Genomic DNA, 20,776 nt, shown 5'->3' on the forward strand with positions numbered 1-20,776 from the left:
TTTATTTAGCTTATTTTCTTTTTCTTTCCTTTTTGCTTCCTGTAATTTTGCAGCTGGATTGATCCTAATTTATAAACCCTGCCTTGTCACCTTGGTTGCTAATGCCACTGCAGACCTGACTAGGTGATATAATTGCAATTTTGATTTGTCCCATACAAGGTAGGGGGCAAGTATATTTATATTCTTGAGTGTCCTCAAGTATATAGCAGATTATTACTTCCAGTCAGCCCAGGGTTTACCTAAGTGATGAATCCAAATGAAACCAGCCAATCAACAAGATAGGGCCTTGTGTGCTAGACAAGTACTCTACCACTGAGCTACATCCCCAGACTGAGACCTTTTTTTTTGTACTCGAGATTTAACCCAGGGACACTTTTACTATTGAGCTGCCTCCCCAGTCCTTTATCTGAAGTATCTCACTAAATTGCCCAGGTTGGCCTTGAACTTGTGATCCTCCTGCCTCAGCTTCCCAAGTAGTTGTGATTAGAGGTGCGTGCCACTGTGCCCAACAAGACTTTTTTTTTTTTAACATGGGATGTAATTTGTTGTCTTTGGTTTTAAAAGACTGACCTCATTTCTTTTCTTCCAAACCACATCTTGAAAACCTATCTAGATGTGTGGTCGAATGGGTTCCCTATTTGCCAGAAAATCTTGCACATTCAGTATTCAATGAATACTTTTTTTTTTTTGGTACCAGGGATTGAACCTGGGGTGCTTAACCACTGAGCATATGTCCAATTCTTTTTATATATTTATTTATTTATTTATTTATTTTTGGGTGCTGGGGTTCGAACCCAGGGCCTTGTGCTTACAAGGCAAGCACTCTACCGACTGAGCTATCTCCCCAGCCCCTCTTTTTATTTTTTAAAAAATATTTATTCATTTATTTATTTATTTGGTACTGGGGATTTAATCCAGGGGTGTTTTACAACTGAGTCACATGCCCAGCTCTTTTTAATATTTATTTATTTATTGATACTGGGGATTGAACTAGAGGCACTTGGCCACTGAGCCACATCCCCAGCCCTATTTTGTATTTTATTTAGAGACAGGGTCTCACTGAGTTGTGTAGTGCCTCGATAAATTGCTGAGGCCGGCTTTGAACTTGCCATCCTCCTCTCTCAGCCTCCCCAGTTGCTGGGATTACAGGTGTGCAACACTGTATCAGGCCACTATTTATTTTTTTAAACATTGTTTTAAAAAACTTTTAATGACTTGTACTATAGGAATATCTTTGGTGAAATTGCTAAAGAAAACAAGCCCAGAGGGCTTGTTGTTGTTTGCAGTGCTGGGGTTTGAACCCAGAGTCCCAAATATGCCTGGGCCAGCATCCTACTACTGAGCCACATCCCCAGCCCCTAGACTTCATATAAAGAAAACAGACAATCTGTGTTTGGCAACATCAAATACAGCTGTGGTAATTTATTCACATGGGTCTACAATTACTTAACAAAATCTTAACATTTTCTAAGAGTAAAGCATTCTAAAAATTATGTAGATAATGATACTGTTAATATGCCTCACAACTAAATGAAGAAGGTACTATTTATTAATACTGTAATGAGGAAGCTGAAGCACAAAGTTCACCAACCAATAAATGATGAACTGAGTTCATACTTAGTATCCATTTAGTTCTTGTTTTGCTTTGGGGGAAGTGTGTAACTTTTTAACTTCTCATAATGCTTTTACATTTACTTTATTAGACAAAAAGTGTAGAATACATATTGTTGTCTGGATAATAACGAGTATACCTCTTGCCTCAGCAATTTGGACTACTTATTTGTTTCAAACTGATTAAATTTTGTTAATTTATATTAACTTGCATATATGGAAAAAATGAAGCAAAATGTACATATACACATTTTCATACACAATTTCAGGCAGACAGAACTGGCAATTTTGTCTTATTCGAACATATTTGATCCATTCTTTAAATTTTTTAATAAGATTTCAACATGCAGAAAATTAGAGATGGTTGAACGTATAGGTCAAAAAAGGATGCATTTAGCATGCTGGAGACTCTGGGTTCAATATCCAGTACCAAAAAAAAAATCTTGCCAACACTTCCAAATTATATTTTAGGGTTGTGCATTTGCGGCAGATATCATTTTTGCTTTTTTTTTTTTTTTTTTTTTTTTGTGGTGCTGGGGATCGAACTCGGTGCCTCACATGTGTTAGGCGAGCGCTCTACTACTGAGCCACAAACCCGGCCCCCGCCTTTTTATTTTTGAGCCAGGGTTTTGCTAAAATTACCGAGATGACTGGAGATCCTCCTGCTTCAGCGTCGCGAGTCGCTGGGATTACAGGCGTGTGTCGCCGTACCTGGCTAGTTTTTTAAAAAGTTAATAAATTTACGTTTAAAACAATGACGTCTGCAAAGCGCTACTCGGGAGAATCACAAGTTCCAGGCCAGTCTGGGCAACTTAGACCGTCTCAAAATAAAAAAATAAAAAAATAAAAAGTGCAGGGGAAGCTCAGTGGAGCGCCCTGGGCTCAATCCTCAGCACCCGAGAAAAAACAAACTCACGCTCAAGGCATTCCGCAATTAACTCTGAAGAAACGGTAGTTTCGCAAACAATACTGCTTCCCTCTGTCCTTTTTTAACTTCATCCGCAACTCGGCTTTCAACATTTCCAAAGTATAAAATGTCCAGAAAGTGACAACCAAGAACTTTAAGCAAAGGTGAAGGAAAAAAACCCACAGCTGAAAGAAGGCGGAAGTGTGGATTGCGCAAGACTGGGGAAAGGTCGGGGCGTGGTGCGGGGGGAGGAGCTTCCTAAAGGCCCCGCCTAGGCCGTGCGCATATTTGGCGCCAAACGCTGAGAGCTCTCTCAAGGCGAGAGTATTGGCGTCTCGCGAGAGGTTCGATTCGCTTGCTACGACTTCTTTGGCGCTGAGGGCGCTGGGGCAGCAGGTGGCGTGAGGTGAGAGCGACTGATGGCCGAGTGAAGTTCTAGATCCGGAGGCTTCTTCGGATCTAGAGAGTGGAGCTGGGGAGTCGCAGGGAGCGGGTGAGGAGCTGGAGAACAGGACTTCGGCTGATCGGCCGGAGCGCGCCTGGAGCAGGCAGAGGCCTGACCCGCCTGGACCTGTTGGGGCGGGCACGTTTACCTGTGTTGGTCTTGGGGGCTGCCTGTCTCTAAGCCCAGCCCTCTGGCCGAAGCGCATGTTTTTCTGGTTCCCTCCGCTTCTGTAGAGGGGCCTCTAAACAGAGAGGGTGTCTTGTGAATGTGCAGCCAAAGAGCGAGGTCGAACAGGCGGGAGCCGGGTGAGAGTTGGAGAGGAGGGTGGGAGGTTTGGTGTCCCGGGGGTGGGTCCCGGCGGGCACTTCGTCAGCCTGGTAGGCTTTCTCTTGAGACAGAGGGCTTCTGTTTTGACAATTTGGGAGAAGCTGGACATGGGAAACGGAAGGGTCTGGGAACGAATTGTGGTTTAGATATTAAGTGTGTTGACCTTCAGTCCTCTGAAAGTTTGAGGATCAGAGGAGGAAGTAAGACTTTCATCAGTGTCTTAAAAAGAGGCAGTTACGCCACCATTGTCTTATTCTCACGTATTTGTTCCATTCTTTAAAAATTTTAATAAGATTTCACCGTGCAGAAAATTAGAGATGGTTGAAAATATAGGTAAAAAATGGGTGCATTTAGCATGCTGGAGACTCTGGGTTCAATATCAAGTACCAAAAAAAAAAAAGGTAGGATAATCTTGCCAACACTTCCAAAGTATATTTTAGGGTTGTGTAATTCTTTACTTCCTTCACTCAACAAATATATATTGAGCACCTGTTGTGAACTGTCATTTGGAACACAGTGGGCGAACACAAAGAGCATTGCCTGGTCGTTGCCCTTTTAGAACTAGTCGAGTATGAGAAACAAACATTAAATAAGCACACAAATAAAAGCTAATGTTGAAATAATTACTGTGAGACTTGGTATTATCAGTGCTTATTAAAGAAGGATTTAAGTTGAGGAAATTAGGGTAGATTTTCTGAGGAGGTGATAGTTGAGATCTGAAAGTGATTAGGAGTCAGGGAAAAGTTTTCAAGAGAGGAAATAGCAATTTGCAAAGATCCAAGGGCCTAAGGGATATGGCTCTTTCAAGGAACAGAAAGAAGGGGCAAAGAATTATGTGAAGTGGGGCCAGAGAGGTATGAAGAGCCCAGATCGCTGGGGACCTTGGGGTTTTCATTCTAAAAGCAGTCAGAAGCCATTGAAATACTCAAGCTTTTTTTTTTTTTTTTTTTTTTTTTTTTAATTTTGTTGTCGTTGTAGGTGGACACAATTTTATGTGGTGCTGAGGATCAAACCCAGGGCCTCACGCATGCTAGGCAAGTGCTCTACCACTGAGCCACAGCCTCGGCCACCTCAAGCTAAGTCTTGAGGCCATCAATTTTACATTTTCAAAGGTTGAATTTAGCTGTAATAAGAAAAATGGATTAAAAGAGGCAAGTGGATGGGAGTAATGGAGTAATTCAAGGAAGAAATATTGGGAAGTGACTCTAGAGATGGGGAGTAATGGATTCAAGGGATATTTGGAAAATAAAATGGACAGGATATATGGGGTAGAGGGGAAGTTTCAAAGATGACTTGTAGGTTTCTGACTGCATAGCTGGATAGTTGGCATTCACTGAATTGGGAATATTTAGAAATTCATTTTTACTCTTGAATTAATAAGTGCCTAAGACATGTAAGAACTATAAGGTGGGCAGTAGAAGTTTAAAGCTCAGTTGAGGTCTAGGGTGGAGATAAATATTTGTGAGTAACATATAAATAAATGATTATGAAAGCCATGTGCATGAATGAATCAAGAGGGCCTGGGATGGAGTTTTGGATACCTAATGGCCAGTTTAGAAGAAGATGAATCTGCAAAGAAGATTCAGGAGTGTCCATAAAGGGAGGAAAACCAATTGAATACCTTTCAAATGTTGAGGAAAACATTTTTCAAGAAAAAGGGATTAACAAAGTGTCAGCTATTGCTGAGAGGTCAACTGAAAGATGGTACTGAAAAACGTTTTTTGAGTTATATGCTTGAGGGTAATTTCTCATTCTTCAGAGGAAACCTACCTAGAAAACCAGTATGTAAGTAGATTTTTGTCTTTGGTGGTGCTTTTTAAAAAACTGCTCGAGGAGATGGGTATAGTGGCCCATACCTATAATCCCAGGAATTCAGGAGGCTAAGGCAAGAGGATTGCAAGTTTGAGACCAGCCTCAGCAGTTTAGTGAAACTCTCAGCAACTTGGTGAGACCCTGTCTCAAATAAAAAGGATTGTGAATGTAGCTCTAGTAAAGCAACCCTGGGTTAAATCCTCAGTACAAAAAAAAAAAAAAAAAAGAAAAGAAAAAACAAAGCCGTTCTAGGCCTGGGAAAGAAGTTCAGTGGTATGTACTTCTCTGGCATGCACGAGGCCCTAGGGTTGATCAGCAGCACTGAAAAAGCTCTTCTAGTTATAAGGATGAATTATCTGTACTCCGTCTATTCGCATCCTTTTAGATCACAGTTTGAAACCCTCTAAAAATCAGTTTAATCCTTTCCTCATAGGGGAAACTCAATAGTTGAGGTAAAATGATTTGTTCAAAATTATATTCAGTCATAGAATCTATATTAGAACTCAGTTCTGATTTCTATCCTTGTCCTTTTCCCCATTACCTTTTTTTTTTTTTTTTTTTTTTGCGGTGCTGGGGATTGAACCCAGGGCCTTGGCTTGTGAGGCAAGCACTCTACCAACTATATCCCCAGCTGTCTTCCCAGCCCCCTTCCCATTACTTTTTTATGATGTGTGCGTCTAAAATGTGGCTAACTCATGAAGTTTGCTACTCACGGAACTTGACTACATAATAGGAATATTATTTTGGATAAGTAAGAATAATTTTACTTTTTTTGCCCTAGAGAAAAAGATGTCAGAACCACAAGAAAATGGCTTTGTTGTCCTGCCAGATTATGATCATGTAGAAGATGAAACTTTTCCTCCTTTCCCACCTCCAGCATCTCCAGAGAGGGATGGCGAAGGAGCTGAACCCGAGGAAGGTCTGTATAGAGTTTCGCAAAAGTGTCCGTGTTTACTTACCCATCCATCAACTTAGAAATAATAAATTCATAAGTAAGGCTTAAATTATTTAATTCTGCATCTTGATGTGTTTCATCAGAGTCAGGGACCAGAGCACCTGTTCCTGTACCTCCAAAGAGAACAGTTAAAAGGAATATTCCCAAATTGGATGCTCAGAGGTACATTTTTCCATACACATTTATGCTTTATAGCCATTGTTTTTTCCTAATGTTGCAAGCTTTGGGTTGAGGCGAATTGAAAATCAGATTGTCCTATAAACATTTGTTTCAATTTTGGAGGAAATATTTTTTTCTTCTGTGGTCTTAGTTTGGACATCACTCTAGGAAACTTGAGATGTAAAATGTTTTTCTGTTTACAGATTAATTTCAGAGAGAGGGCTTCCTGCCTTAAGGCATGTGTTTGATAAGACAAAATTCAAAGGGAAAGGTTATGAGGTAAGAAATGTCTGATTTTCCTTTTAGACTTGTTTTTTTTAAAATAGCAATAAAATTATGGGCTCATTGTGGTCTTGGGAGTCTTTCAATGTTTCACACATACTATCATTAATCATTATATCACCTGAAAAGCAGTTGTGATGTAGTGAAAATGGTACCATTTAAAGAAATAGAAAACATGTCTGTGTAGTCTCATTTTTTTGTCACATCATATATAGATCACATACATATGTATATGTGAAGTCATATCCTTAGGAAAATCATTTCTGAGTCTCTTTAAGCCTGAGTTTAGTGGGTTTTTTCTTTTTTCTTTTCTTTTTTTTTTTTTTTTTTTTTTCCCCTTCGTACTGCGTATCGAACCCAAGGCACTTAACAGCTGAGCCACAACCCCAGCCCATATATTTTATTAGAGATAGGGTCTTGCTGAGTTGTTTAGGGCCTCACTAAGTTGCTGAGGCTGTCTTCAAACTAGAAATCCTCCTGCCTCAGTCTCCCGAGCTGCTGGGATTAGGTGTGTGCCACTGTGCTTGGCTCTAAATTTGGGTTTAAAGTTACAGATTTAGAGGAAGCAAGTTGTGGTGGTGCACACCTATAATTCCAGTTACTTGGGAAGCTGAGGCAGGAGGATCACAAGTTTGAGGCCAGCCTGGGCAACTTAGTGAGATCTGTCTCAAAATTCTAAACAACTGACTAGGGGTGTAGCTTAATGGTTAAGTCCCTAGGTTCAGTCCCCACTAACAAGCACAACTACACACACACACACACACACACACACACACAGGTTAGAGGAATAGAATTTACTTTGTCCTTCAAAAAGTGAGTGATTTTAAACTTCATGAGGGCAAAGACTCTGCCTGTACTGATCGCTTGTGTGTCCCCAAGATAGGGCACAGTACCTGGTTAATAGGTATCAGCAAAGTTTGTTGAAAAAATGAAAACATTTAGTAACAGACATGCACTATAGAAATGTATGTTTTAAAATTCTCTTAATATTTGAATAATATAGGACTATAAGTAGACTTTTTTGGTAGATTGTATCTTTTATATGACTTTGCAGTGTAAAATATTTTAATATAGTCTCTGTTAATTTTCCACCTGTAGAGTAGGTATTGGTCCCATTATCTAGTCACAGACTTAAGAGTTTTAAGTGACCAATGGCCAGTAATTAAAACTGAGCCTAGTCTTCACGTTTAGTAGACCAATTAGAATAATGTTAACACGACAGTGAGTACCATGTAAATGTGATATGCAGGTTAATTTGTAAGGAAAAAGAAACTGGAGGCCATCAACAACTCAGGCTGTTGTACTACCCATGGGATGAGCAAGTAGTACTAGACTGGTGAGGGTAGTGGTAGGTGAACAACATATGGGGCCTGTAGATGATTGGACATAGGAAGATAAGAAAGGAAAAGACAAAAATAGTTCCAAGGTTTCAAACCTGGTAGGCAGAAAAATTGTGTATTTGGTCCCTTTAGTAAATGTGAGAATGTAAGCCTGTGTTCTATTTTGCCACAAAACTAAAAATAAATAAGGTTATTTAAAAAAATCAAACCCAGCTCAATTAATTTGCCCTTGTTGAAATTTTCAGGTATTAGTGACGAATTGGTGCTTTGAATTTATGAAGTCTTGATCATGTTTATAGTAAACCTTTACTAAAATAGGTAAACTTGTATGAAGAATATGCATTTTATGTTTTTTCAGTGGGCCAGAATGTGCTCTGAGTTTATTATTCTGTATTTTACCCTTAAAAATTTTAACTATTTTCTCATGATTTTGAATTCTCACTACTTTTTCTCCATATATTAACTTGGTACTTAACTGTGTTTAGTATTTTCTTTTTTTTTTTGCAATACCAGGGAGTGAACCCAAGGCCTCGAGTGCCAAGCAAATGCTCTACCACTGAGCTACACACCCCCAGCACAGTTTTTTCTTTTCTTGGTTCCCTTGTGTCTCATGTGATTTTTTTTTTTTTTTTTTTGGGTGCTGGGGATCGAACCCAGGGCCTTGTGCTTACAAGGCAAGCACTCTACCAACTGAGCTATCTCCCCAGCCCCCTAATGCGATATTATGAGGTATTTGATCAGCTACTCCCAACTGGAAAATGATGTTAGATAATTGAATTTTTAAAAGAATTTACACCTTTATTATCAGAAGAGGAGAATGAGAAGACATTGTGTTCTCAGTATTACATATTTAGTCATTGATAGAGTTGGTTGTTTTGACCATTTGCTTCTGGTCAGTAGCAACATTTCAGAGTTTATACTGTGTCAGGCACATTGTTTGATACCTGGGATTGAACCCAGGTGTGCTTAACCTTTGAGCCACATTATTTTATTTTCTTTATTTTTTTTATTTTTGGTACTGGTGCTCAAACCCAGGGTTGCTTAACCACTAAGCCACATACCTAGCCCTTTTTATGTGTGTGTGTATGTGAGCGTGTGTGTATGTGTATATATATATGTTTATATTTTTTGTTTTTTTAAAATATTTTTTAGTTGTAGATGGACATAGTACCTTTATTTTATTTTTATGTGGTGCTGAGGATCAAACCCAGTGCCTCACACATGCTAGACAGGTGCAGCCCCCCCTTTTTGGGGGTGTACCAGAGATTGAGCTGGAAAGTACTCGACCACTGAACCACATCCCCAACCCTATTTTGTATTTTATTTAGAGACAGGGTCTCACTGAGTTGCTTAGCACCTTGCTTTTGCTGAGGCTGACTTTGAACTCTCGGTCCTTCTGCCTCAGCCTCCTGAACCACTAGGATTACAGGTGTGCGCCACTGTGCCCAGCTCCTAGCCCCCTTTTTATATTTTATTTCGAGACAGTTTCGCTAAGTTGCTTAGGACTTCACTAAGTTGCTAAGACTGACTTTGAACTTGTGATCTTCCTGCCTCAGCCCTGCCAGCTTCTGGGATTACAGGCATGTGCCACTGTGCCTGACTTTATTTTTTAGTTTGAGAAGGGGTCTCACTAAGTTGCTTAGTGCCTTGCCAAGTTTCTGGGGCTGGCTTTGAATTTGTGATCTTTCTGCCTCCGTCTCCTGAGCCTCCACCATGCCTGGACATTGCATTAATCCTTACAATAACCCTGTGAAATGTGTATATTCTCATCTTTTACATGAGGAAATAGGTGCAGAGAGGTAAATGGTTTGTAAGTGATGGAATTGGGATTTAAATCTATGTAGTCTGATGTTGAGCCTGTGCTTTAATCATTCTCCTATTTTAAAATACTGTTAAGTGAAGAATGAATGTTTTATAGTAAAACCAGGAATTTATAACTTTTCATGAGTCAAGTTTGTTAAAGTTTATTTAAATTTTCATTTAAAAAAATCTTAATTGGAATTTCAGATTTCAAATATGGAGAAGTATTAATGGTTTAGAATGTTTTAACTGTTCTTGCTAGTCTTTTTACTTGGGGTTTCTGAATATGTTTCTTACAGTTCTGAATTCTCAATGCTTTTCTTTATGTGTATGATTTGGGGACCTGTCATAGTGTTTAGTTATTCCTGAGAGATTTTTTTGTTGTTCTTTTTAGATACACATGATAGTAGAATGTATTTTGACCTTTTATACATACATGAACTATAACTATAATTAGGATTCCTGAAAGATATTTTGACATTGTATTAAAGCTCATTTTGGGGTTTTACTTTACCTTTCTAAAAAGACACATAGGATTGTCTTGGAAGTTTTCTTACTGATATTTTTTGTCTGATTTTTAATTTATTTATTTATATTATGTGGTTCTAGGGATTGAAACCAGAGATGCTCTCCCACTGAACTACACCCTCTGCCCTTTATTTATTTATTTATTATTTATTTATTTATTTTGTGGTACTGGGGATTGAACTCAGGGCCTTATGTTTGCGAGGCAAGCATTCTACCAGCTGTGGTATCTCCCCAGCCCCCCTTTTTTATTTTTTGAGAAAGGGTCTCGCTAGGTTTCTGAGGTTGACCTTGAACTTGTGACCCATGTCAGCCTCAGAAGTAGCTAGATTGCAAATATGCACCACCATGCCCAACTTCTGCTCCTCTGGTTTTTAAAAAATGTGTATCGAGTGCTCTTTTAGACTGCAATCCTCCAAGTCTTTACTAAATATTTTTCTTCTTAAATTTCCTTCTAAAAGTCTCTCAACCTTATAAATGTGACATCAATGACTTTCGCATTTCTTTTCAGTTCTAAAATATGCTGACGAGGCCAGTTGTGAGAATGAGTCTTCTATTTAGCATTTTTATTTTTATGTGCCAGGCTGAAGACTTGAAGACACTAATCAGACACATGGAGCACTGGGCACATAGGCTATTCCCCAAACTGCAATTTGAGGATTTTATTGACAGAGTTGAATACCTGGGAAATAAAAAAGAAGTGCAGGTAAGTGTTGTGATTATTATGAATGTCATTCACAATGCTAAATAGAACAAGGGTAGATGTAGCTAAGGCTAAATTGCTATTTTGAGGTCTTCATTTTTGAAATTTGTCTTGGTAGAGAGGGAAAATAGTGATTGTTTGAAGAACAACTCTTTAGAAACTAAGAATTGAATAAATGTTCATTTCCCTCCCTAACATTTAGATGAAAATGTAAAACTGTCTTCTTCTTTCTTTTCAGACCTGTTTAAAACGAATTCGACTTGATCTCCCTGTTTTACATGAAGATTTTGTTAGCAATAATGGTAAGTATATAGTTTATTTACTTTATAACAGTTTTGCTGTTAGAAATGGATCCAGTTAGGGTAGATAATAGAGGACTGGATTCTTAATCTGTATTATGTATATAATCAAAAGTACAATTGATAAGAATAAGTTAAAATGCTTTAGTAAATCTAGAATATATGTGAAATTTGTTTCTTAAAGATATTGTTATAGTGTTATTAGTCATGTAAAAGTATATTTAGCCACAGAATATGAACCTGTGAGAATTTGACTGACCAGTAATCCTTTATAGTGTTTGTTAATAAAAATGTGTATCAAGATAGAGAGGCCAGGCATGGTGACACATGCCTGTAATTGCAGCAGCTCGGGAGGCTGAAGCAGGAGGATCATAAGTTTAAAGCCCGCCTTGACAACTTAGTGAGACCCCAAGCAACTTAGTGAGTCTGTGTCTCAAAATTTAAAAAAATTAAAAAGGGCTGGGGATGTGGCTTAGTGGTTAAGCACCCCTGGGTTCAATCCCCTGTACCTCCAAAAAAAACAACAACAAAAAAGTGTGTGTGTGTGTGTGTGTGTGTGTGTGTGTGCGCGTGCACGCACGAGCATCATTAGATATTAGGCAGAATATGATGATGAAAGTGCAGATCCTGGATGTAGGATTTTGGTAAGACCCATGTGACTGTTCCTGATGTTGATTGCATTTGTAAGTTGTACAGTGCAACCACAGACAGTCACAGACATCAAAACAGATGGTTCCTGCCGACAGGATCTGTATAGTTATCAGATTTTCTGTGCGATGGCTCCATACATGTTTGTTTTTGTTTTGTAACTTTTAATAGATGTGGGAAATACAGGTTCCATATTGAATCCCCCCAAAATCATTTGCAAGTTGCTTTTAAAAGCGTGATAGAGGACTGGGTTGTGGCTCATTGGTAGAGCGCTTGCCTAGCATGCGTGAGACCCTGGGTTTGATCCTCAGCACCACATAAAAATAAAATAAAGGTATTATGTCCACCTACAACTAAACAAAATATTTTCTTAAAAATGTGTGGACTGGGGATATAGCTCAGTTGGTAGAGTACTTGCCTGCAAGCACAAGGCCCTGGGTTCAAATCCCCAGCACCGCAAAAAATAAAAAAGAGAGAGAGAGAGAGAAACAGCATTTAAAAAAAAAAAAAAATGTGTGATGGAGTTGGGTGTGATGGTGTACACCTGTAATCCCAGTGACTTGGGACCCCTGCGGCAGGAGGATTGCAAGTTCAAGGCTGGCCTGGGAAACTTGGTGGCTTAGTGAGGCCCTGAATTCAGAGATACTATGCCTTAAACAAGGGGAAAAAAAATAAAGACTGGGAATGTTACTTAGTGGTAAAGTACCCCTGGTTCAATCCCCAGTACTCACCCCCCCCCAAAAAAAAAAAAAGTGAAGGAATGTGATTTAAGTTATCTGGGGTTTTAAGTTTTTGATAAGATGTAGTATATACTGATGGCATATGACTTTTTATTTATTTGTTTTAGTTTTTTATGGACTTTTATTTATTTACATATGTGCTGAGAATCAAACCCAGTACCTCACACATGCTAGGCTGGGGTTGTAGCCACTGAGCTACAACCCCAGCCCTGTATATTTTTAAAATTATTATAGTACTAGATCTCACATCCTATACTACTGGATTAGTTTGTTTAGCAGTGCCATTCAAGCTGGCCACTATTACACTAAATGTTCGGGAATAAAAGACAAATAAAATCAAGTTAGTTTATAGACTGTAACAGACTAGAGAATGAGTCAGATATATAACATTGCTAGTAGTGTGACTAGTGCTGTAATTAGAGGTATTAGTAGGACACAGGGTAGGGTGCAAAAGAAAGCAGTTATGTTACCTAGGGGAGAAGGAAGTTCCATAGAGAAGGTATCACAAGTATTTTGAATAATGAACAGTAGAGGTCTGCCAGAGGTGATTTTGAATAGAGATCCTTGTTGTTGAATCTGTTTTCTTTGTATAGTAATAGTCTCCAAACTTTTTGGAGATCACAAAAGTAAAAATATTTTGAGCATTTAATTTATTTACTTTTATGTTTACATACTGATGTGATATATAGTGTGCACTCTTGTTCATACCAAAAATACATTACTGTTCAACTTTAAAGTAAAATGACATGATTGAATATTCTATTGAATAATTCTTTCAAATACCTTGAACTAATACTTCTTGATACAGGATTTGAAAGTATGTAATTTTGTTTTTCAAATTTTGGTTTCACCGTACAAAGATGTATAAATCCAAATGGAGGCCTGGCGAGATAGCTCAGTTGGTAGAGTGCTTGCCTTGCAAGCACAAGGCCCTGGGTTTGATTCCTCAGCACCACCAAAAAAAAAAAAAAAAATCCAAATGGAAGTAGACCCTCACTAAGTGCACTTTGTTATTCTTGGCATTAATTTTTCAATCTCATTCATAAGGAATTTTGTCAACTTATTAGCAAATTTCATCTGTCCCTTTTCAATTAATTGTTTTTCTCACAAATGAATTAGATGTTACTTTTTTATGTGTGTGGCACTGAGGATTGAACCTCGGAGCATTCTACCAGTCTTTTTTTTTTTTTTCTTTAATATCTTTATTTATTCTTTTTTTTTTTTTTTTTAATGTGGTGCTGAGGATCGAACCCAGTGCCTCATACATGCAGGAAGCGCTGTACCACTGAGCCACAGCCTTAGTCCCTGGGCTGTCCTGAAACAATTCTCTTGCCTTAGCTTCCCTAAGTAACTAGGATTACAGGCATGCACCACCTCACCTGGCTCAGGTATTACATTTTTATATTCTTAACCAATGTGTAGTCATTATTCCTCTGCTCATAGTTTTGCAGTGGTGTTCCCCCACCCCGTACTGGGGATTGAACTCAGGGAAACTGAACCACTGAGCCACATCCCCGGTCCTATTTTTTATTTTATTTAGAGACAGGGTCTCATTAAGTTGCTTACCATCTCACTTTTACTGAGACTGGCTTTGAACTCTCTCAATCCTCCCAAGCCCCTGGGATTATAGGCATGCGCCACTGTGCCCGACTGCAGTGGTTTCTTATTTCATTCAAACACCAGAATCCTTACATTATCCTGCTTGGCCCTACAGTCTGCTCCTACATTATCACCCCATTCCTCTTGCCTCTCTTTTTTACTATTCTCCTCTCACAGTGTTTCAGCCCTCACTTCGCCTCATAACTGTTCCTTGAACATTTTAAGTATGCTATTTTGGTTTTCTTTTCTTTTCTTTTTTTTTTTTTTTTTTTTTTTTTTTTTTGTACCAGGAATTGAACCCAGGGGCACTTAACCACAGCCACATCCCAAGCCCCGTTTTGTATTTTATGAGAGACAGGCCTTGCCGAATTGCTTAGAGCCTCTCTAAGTTACTGAGACTGGCTTTGAACTTGGAATCCTCCTCTCAGCCTCTGGAGTTGCTAGCATTACCAGTGTATGCCATGTGCCCTGCAGGCTTTTGCACTCTTGTATACCACCTAGAACACTGTCCTCTCCATTTCCTCCTAAATCTACATGGCTAACTTTCTTACTCTCTTCAAACTGTGCTCAAAAGTCAAACTATGCTCAGTGAAGTCTCCTTAACCACAGTTAAAATTGTCCAACTTCCCCTAATCTTTGATTCCCCTGTACTGTTTTCTTTTTTCATAGCACTTATTTCTCTTTAATTATTTTAGAGCTAACTTACCTTCTAGTTTGCATCAAGATGATGGCATCCTGTATATACAACATTGAATATTTCTGGCTTTAATGTCTCTGCTTGCCTGTTAATGATGAGTTTCATGTGTAGTCCTAATTTTTTAATTAATTTGCAGTATTTGGGAATTGAACCCAGGGGTGCTCTACCACTGAGCTATACCCCCAACTCTTTTTGTTGTGAGACAGGGTCTCACAGTAAAGGTTTCTGAGGCTATGTTGCTAAGACTGCCTTTGAATTTAAGATTCTCTTGCTTCCCAAATTGCTGGGATTACAGGAGTCCTAATTTTTTTAATCCCATTTGTATCCTAGTTAAAGCAATATGCTGCCTCATCAGTGGTTGCATTCACTTTGTTTTCCCCGTATAACTTGTTTATATTAAAGAGATCAATTACTATTAAAGATACCTTTTCTTTTGTGGCTCATGAAAAGTACTTCTTTGTATATTTCATTATTATTGATTCAGAATCCTTTAAACTCTCTAAGATAAGGCATATTAAAAACCTCCTATATCTCCTAATTGGTTCTAATGCTTGTTTCTTCTTCAGCAATGTTTTCTACATGAACTCTGTTAGTATTTTTTGACTAAGGAATGCATTTTAGTTTCTTGACACATTTTCCCCCCCATGCCAGGAAGGAAAGGTGACTTTTTAACTATAAAGGAAGGAGCTTCCAAAGGGGGTTTGATTGTAAAGGGCTGGATTAAGTATGATTTTAAAATCTCACTGAATAATTACAAAGGTTTACCTACAAGTCATAGTATATACATAGGACGAGGATGATATATAAATTCATATTTCAGGTGGTGATTTAAAATTTTCAAGTGACTTGTCAGATCTGTTGGGGTTATCATTTTTAATCCTATAATGTGAATGATGCAGAGAAAGTAAAGTCTCAGCTCTGCCATTTTCTTTTTCTTTTTCTTTCCTTTTTTTTTTCTCTTTTTTTTTTTTTTTGCTTGTGTTTTTATTCTTCCTGAAGGCATTTGTTATTTTTCAGAATCTTATTAAACTACCACTTGTGCATTTTGCTGCAGTTGTTTGGTGAAAACATGATTGCAGTTTATTTGGCTGGGCAGTCAGAAACATCTCCATGTCACATTATGCTAAAATTTGAAAATGAATGAGAGCCTGTTCCTTGAATTTTTCAGGTCACAGAACAGACTAATTCTGTCATATGGACATGTGGTAGTTTAGCACTTATAGTCCTTTAATTTTTTGCTTTTGGTGCTAGGGATTGAACCCAGGTCTTTGTGGATGCTGGGAAAGCACTCTGCCCACTGAGCCACATCCTCAGCTTTAGCCCTTATTTTATTTTAGATTTTTGAGGTGGGGTCTCACTGTGTTGCCCAGATTGGCCTCAGACTTGAAATCCTCTTGCGTCAACCTCCTGAATAACTGGGATTTTAGGTGTGAGCCACTGTGCCCAACTTCGCAGTCCTTATTTTAAATATGTTAATAAAACTTAATTTTTCTTAATAATTATTATTTGCTGTGTTGGGAATTGAACCAACCTAACACCTTGTGTGTGCTAGGCAAGTATTCTACCACTTAATTAAAACCTTCAGCACTCAAGTATTTTAGATAAATATTTCCATTAAACGTGCCTCTTTAAAATGTTTTATAAATATTTCTTGGCACATACCTGCAATTCCAGTGGTTTGGGAGGCTAAGGCAAAAGAAAAATTTTTTCTCTCGTTTGAATCTAGCATGGGTTTGCAATACTCGTACATCATGAATTGTTTCTTCACATTCAGCCCCTTGCGAATGTTTTATTATGTATTGTTTTCTTTTCTTGGTACTTGGGGTTGAACCCAGGGGCATTCTACTAAGCTACATCCCTACTCAGTCCTTTTTTGTCTTTTATTTTGGGACAGGGTCTCACTAAATTGCCAAGGCTGACTTCAAACTTGGAATCCTTTTGTCTCAGCCTCCTGAGTTACTGGGATCCCAGGGATCTATACTGTTCCCTGACTTCTTGCCACTTTAAGCCCTTTTTCAGTTAGAATCTGCATAAGCTCTTCTCTCTTTTCTAATGCTTCAGTCGTACTAATTTTTTTCTTTTCTACTGCAGATGAAGTAGGGGAAAGCAATGACCTTGATCTAACTGCTGTGGAATTAGATCCCTTTTTGACAGACTCATCTGAGAGTGAGAAGTTTGCTTCTGAGTCAAGTAGAAACCTAACAGAAGAGCAACAACAAAGAATTGAGAGAAATAAACAACTGGCCTTGGAAAGAAGGCAGGCAAAGCTACTGAGTAATAGTCAGTCCCTAGGAAATGGTAAATTTTATGCTTGATTTTATGAGCTACCATTAATATATCAAGGGCATGTTAGAAATTTTAACTTCTCTACTATCTCCCAAAATAAACTACCTCCTAGAATGGAAAAGTGTGATATTAAGTTTATGTGCGGGTGTGTGTGTGTGTGTGTGTGTGTGTGTGTGTGTGTTTGTGTGCGCGCGCGTGCACGGGCGTGCGCCTGAGTGAGAGAGAGCATGCGGGCAAGCAAGCAAACGCTATTTGCAATCTTCAAAGAATATGAGTTTAAGATGGTTTTCTGGATAGTTGAGTATACTTCAAAAATATATTCTCCCTGACTTTTTAAATCATGTGGCATATATTCTGTACCAATTAAGGATTTTAAAACCATTTGCTGTGATATGCTTTTTATTGCATTGTGTCTTGTTATGGGGTGCACTTTTGGTGACTGTTCCTTTGCTTGTCTGTAGCATCCCCTTCCCACTTTACAAACTGCCTTAAGATTTCCTATTTATTTATTTGGAGCCAGGGATTGAACCCAGGGCTTTGTGTATGAAAATTTACCTGCTCTACAATTGAGCTATATACCCTCAGTGCCAAATTTGCTGTTTTTAAAAGTGATTATGGGTTTAGACACTATATAAACAAGTGTTAAAACTGTATTTTAAAAGAATTGCAGGTTTGTTTTGTATGAAGTAATTACATATCCTCTGAATTTCTAGTTTTTTCCTTCAAAGTGGGAAAAATAATTATATAGTAAGTAAAGACCATGTTGTGAATCAAGTTTCACCTAATATCACAAAATTCTCAAGTAAATATTGTGACTACCAGTCAGGATATTTTTCAACTAAAATGAACTTAGTTTTTATTTTTACCAATGGGTGTTTTATTAGTGCCATGTGAAAAATTACATGAAAATACAATTATTGGCAGCAGTGGCTTTCTTGCCATCTCAAGATATACCTGGCAACAAGTATTTAAATCTAACCTATTTATAAGATATAACTTAAGATTTACCCAAATAAAAATAATTTTCTAAAATTTACTTTAGATCACTTTGAAATAAAATCATGCATTTGAGTTTTTTGAACCTCTTTCGAGTAGTTCTGATATTGAATGAGAAGTTATATTTGACTATGATGCAGGAGTTTGAGTTTAAGCCAAGAGTAGTGGCACCTGCCTATAATCCCAGCAGCTTGGGAGACTGAAACTGGACAATCATAAGTTTGAGGTCAGCCTCTACTATTTAGTGACGTCATAAACAAGACTGTCTCAAACTAAAAAAATAAAAAGGGGCAGGAATATAGCTCAGTGGCAAAGTGCTCCAATACCAAAATATTTTTAAGAAGTTGGAGTTTAGTATCATTCAAGATCCTTTGCACTAGGTGTGGTGGCCATGCCATAATTCCAGCTACTTGAGAGACTGAGGCAGGAAGGTCACAGGTTTGAGGCCAACCCCAGTAATTTAGCAAAACTCTTTATCAAATAAAAAGGGCTTGGGATATGCTTATTATAAAGCACCTTAGGTTTGATCCCTAGTATAGAGGAGAAAATTGTTAAGTGCATACCCAGTAACTACTGAGCTATTCTCCTAGCCACAAGACCCTTTGCATTTTAAGTGGGCTTTATACAAGTATGAAAATATTTATATAGAATTAAGAGTAATTAAGTCAGATACATAGGTGCATGCCTGTGATCCCAGCAGCTCAGGAGGCTGAGGCAGGAGGATGGCAAGTTCAAAGCCAGTCTCAGCAAGTTAGCGAGGCCATATCCTGTCTCTAAATAAAATATAAAAAAAGAGTCGGGGATGTGGTTCAATGGTTGAATGTCCCTGGGTTCAATCCTCAGTACCAAAAAAAAAAAAAAAGTAATCATAATTAAGCGATCATAGGTTTCATTTCTACTAACCTAAATTTTTGAAGAAATAAATATTTTGGATATAAGATTGAATCAGGTCCTTGTGAGTAATGATACAATTTTTCTTTTAGACATGCTACTGAACACACCCAGGGAACACACAGTTGAAGAGGTTTGTATGGGTGAGGATCAAAAGGAGTTGTCAAATGGATTAAACAAAGACATTTTAGACAATTCACATAATGATCCTTCTGTTGGTACTATAAATGAAGAGGAGCAATTAAAACTGGAGGAAACACAACTGGACCAGTCCTTTTAAAATGTACAAAGGTAACTTTATACTTCATCCAGAAATGTAATTGAAGTTAGCTACATCTTTTCTAGAAAGGGTATCTATTAATTCTTCAAGTTTGGGATTATTGTGTATTTTGTCTACTTTGTGAGAAAATCCTTATATAATAAAGTGTTATGAATTCTTGTGTAAAATCTGGTATTTATACTAACATTAGTAAAGTCTTATAACTTTATTTTTACATAGATATGACAGTAAAGTGATTGTGTTTAGCAGCTTCTAATACTAGTGTACATTGAATGCCTTGTTTCCATTAATTGCATGTTTTAAGATGTAAATATGTACTAAATATTGATATCTGGATTTTTTGGGGGTGTATTGGAATTGAACCTAGGAGTGCTGTACTATTGAGCCCTTTTTCTTTTTTATTTTAAGACAGGGTTTGCTAAATTGCTGAGACTGGCCTTGAACTTGTGATCCTCCTGTCTTATCCCCAAGTTACTGGGTTTGCAGGTGTGTGCCACCAAGCCTGACTGGATGTCACTTTTTATATTTTATTCAGAGACAGGTTCTCACTAAGTTGCTTAAATCCTTAGTTACTGAGGCTGACTTTGAACTCAAGATCCTCCTGCCTCAGCCTCCTGAGCTGCTGGGATTACAGGTGTGCTCCACCACACCCGGCTTGGTGTCACTTTTTAAATTTTTTGGCATTGGGGATTGAACTCAGGGCCTTGCACATGCTAGGCAAGCACTCTCTGCCACTGAGTTACACCTCTAGCCCCTTAATGTCTATTTTTTAAAAAAGAAAGAAAAAAGTCTTTGGAGACTGTGAAAGTTTCTGATCACTGTACTTCTACAATTAGACTTTTGGTAAAATGTTTACAGTTTTGTCTGTATTTTGAGGAGTCACTTTAATAATTAAAAGGGCAAATGAAAGACTGAAGTATTGTCTAGCCATGAAAGATTCTGAGGAAGTTCAAAGAATGCTCCTTGGTACCTTTCTGACTAGTTGGAAGGAAATTTGCCCATTATCATGAGTAACACAGAAGACTGAGGGATGATTCATAGGTGAACTCAACAGATTGACCTTTAAGTTGGTGGAGGAGATTCAAATATTGGGAAGACCATGTACAATGACACAAAGATGTAGGAAGTAAGGAGAATTTAGGAATGGTGACTATGAAGCTACAAGTTTTGGGACCAGATGGTGAGAGGACCTGATTAGAGTTCTCCCTGCCTGCTTTATCAGCTTGATAGAGGGTTAATTAGAGATGAGAAAACATCAAGTTGACAGCAGGTTTAAAGAAGGTCTGATTCTTGGCAGAAGATTCCAATGGAGAGAAGGGAAAAGACTAATCCAGTTTTTTGGGATTTTTTTTTTTTTTTTTTTTTAATAAAAAAGATTAGTATTTATAAAGAAATGCTCTCGCCTCTTCTCTTAGGGAAAGGGTGGAGTGATGGTGCTGCATTTGCTTCCACCCATAAAGCCAGGATAGATGGG

The 20,776-nt window shown here is 38.1% G+C and overlaps 1 protein-coding gene and 1 non-coding gene across 6 annotated transcripts in view; both read left to right on the forward strand.

Moving 5' to 3' along the window:
* Nucleotides 1-2,788: 2,788 nt before the first annotated feature.
* The window catches only part of Tipin (TIMELESS interacting protein), a 36,634-nt gene continuing 18,646 nt past the window's right edge, over nucleotides 2,789-20,776 (forward strand). Inside the window, exons 1-9 of one of the 5 annotated variants that reach the window (XM_047541962.1) lie at nucleotides 3,079-3,268; nucleotides 5,884-6,021; nucleotides 6,141-6,219; nucleotides 6,420-6,495; nucleotides 10,747-10,869; nucleotides 11,105-11,168; nucleotides 16,941-17,147; nucleotides 19,115-19,313; nucleotides 19,711-19,729. In XM_047541962.1, coding sequence (XP_047397918.1) covers nucleotides 3,229-3,268; nucleotides 5,884-6,021; nucleotides 6,141-6,219; nucleotides 6,420-6,495; nucleotides 10,747-10,869; nucleotides 11,105-11,168; nucleotides 16,941-17,147; nucleotides 19,115-19,302 — 915 coding nt within the window. In that variant the 5' untranslated portion in view covers nucleotides 3,079-3,228 and the 3' untranslated portion in view covers nucleotides 19,303-19,313; nucleotides 19,711-19,729. Of the gene's footprint in view, nucleotides 3,012-3,078; nucleotides 3,269-5,883; nucleotides 6,022-6,140; nucleotides 6,220-6,419; nucleotides 6,496-10,746; nucleotides 10,870-11,104; nucleotides 11,169-16,940; nucleotides 17,148-19,114; nucleotides 19,463-19,710; nucleotides 19,730-20,776 lie in introns of those variants that run through there. The other 4 variants (XM_047541966.1, XM_047541964.1, XM_047541963.1 and 1 more) reach the window with 4 other exon arrangements.
* LOC124978533 (small Cajal body-specific RNA 14) lies at nucleotides 11,821-11,956 on the forward strand. The gene has a single exon (XR_007107511.1). It is a non-coding gene; the product is annotated as a small Cajal body-specific RNA 14 (non-coding RNA).

The sequence above is a fragment of the Sciurus carolinensis genome, chromosome 2 (assembly GCF_902686445.1).
Source record: "Sciurus carolinensis chromosome 2, mSciCar1.2, whole genome shotgun sequence".
Taxonomy (NCBI): domain Eukaryota; kingdom Metazoa; phylum Chordata; class Mammalia; order Rodentia; family Sciuridae; genus Sciurus; species Sciurus carolinensis.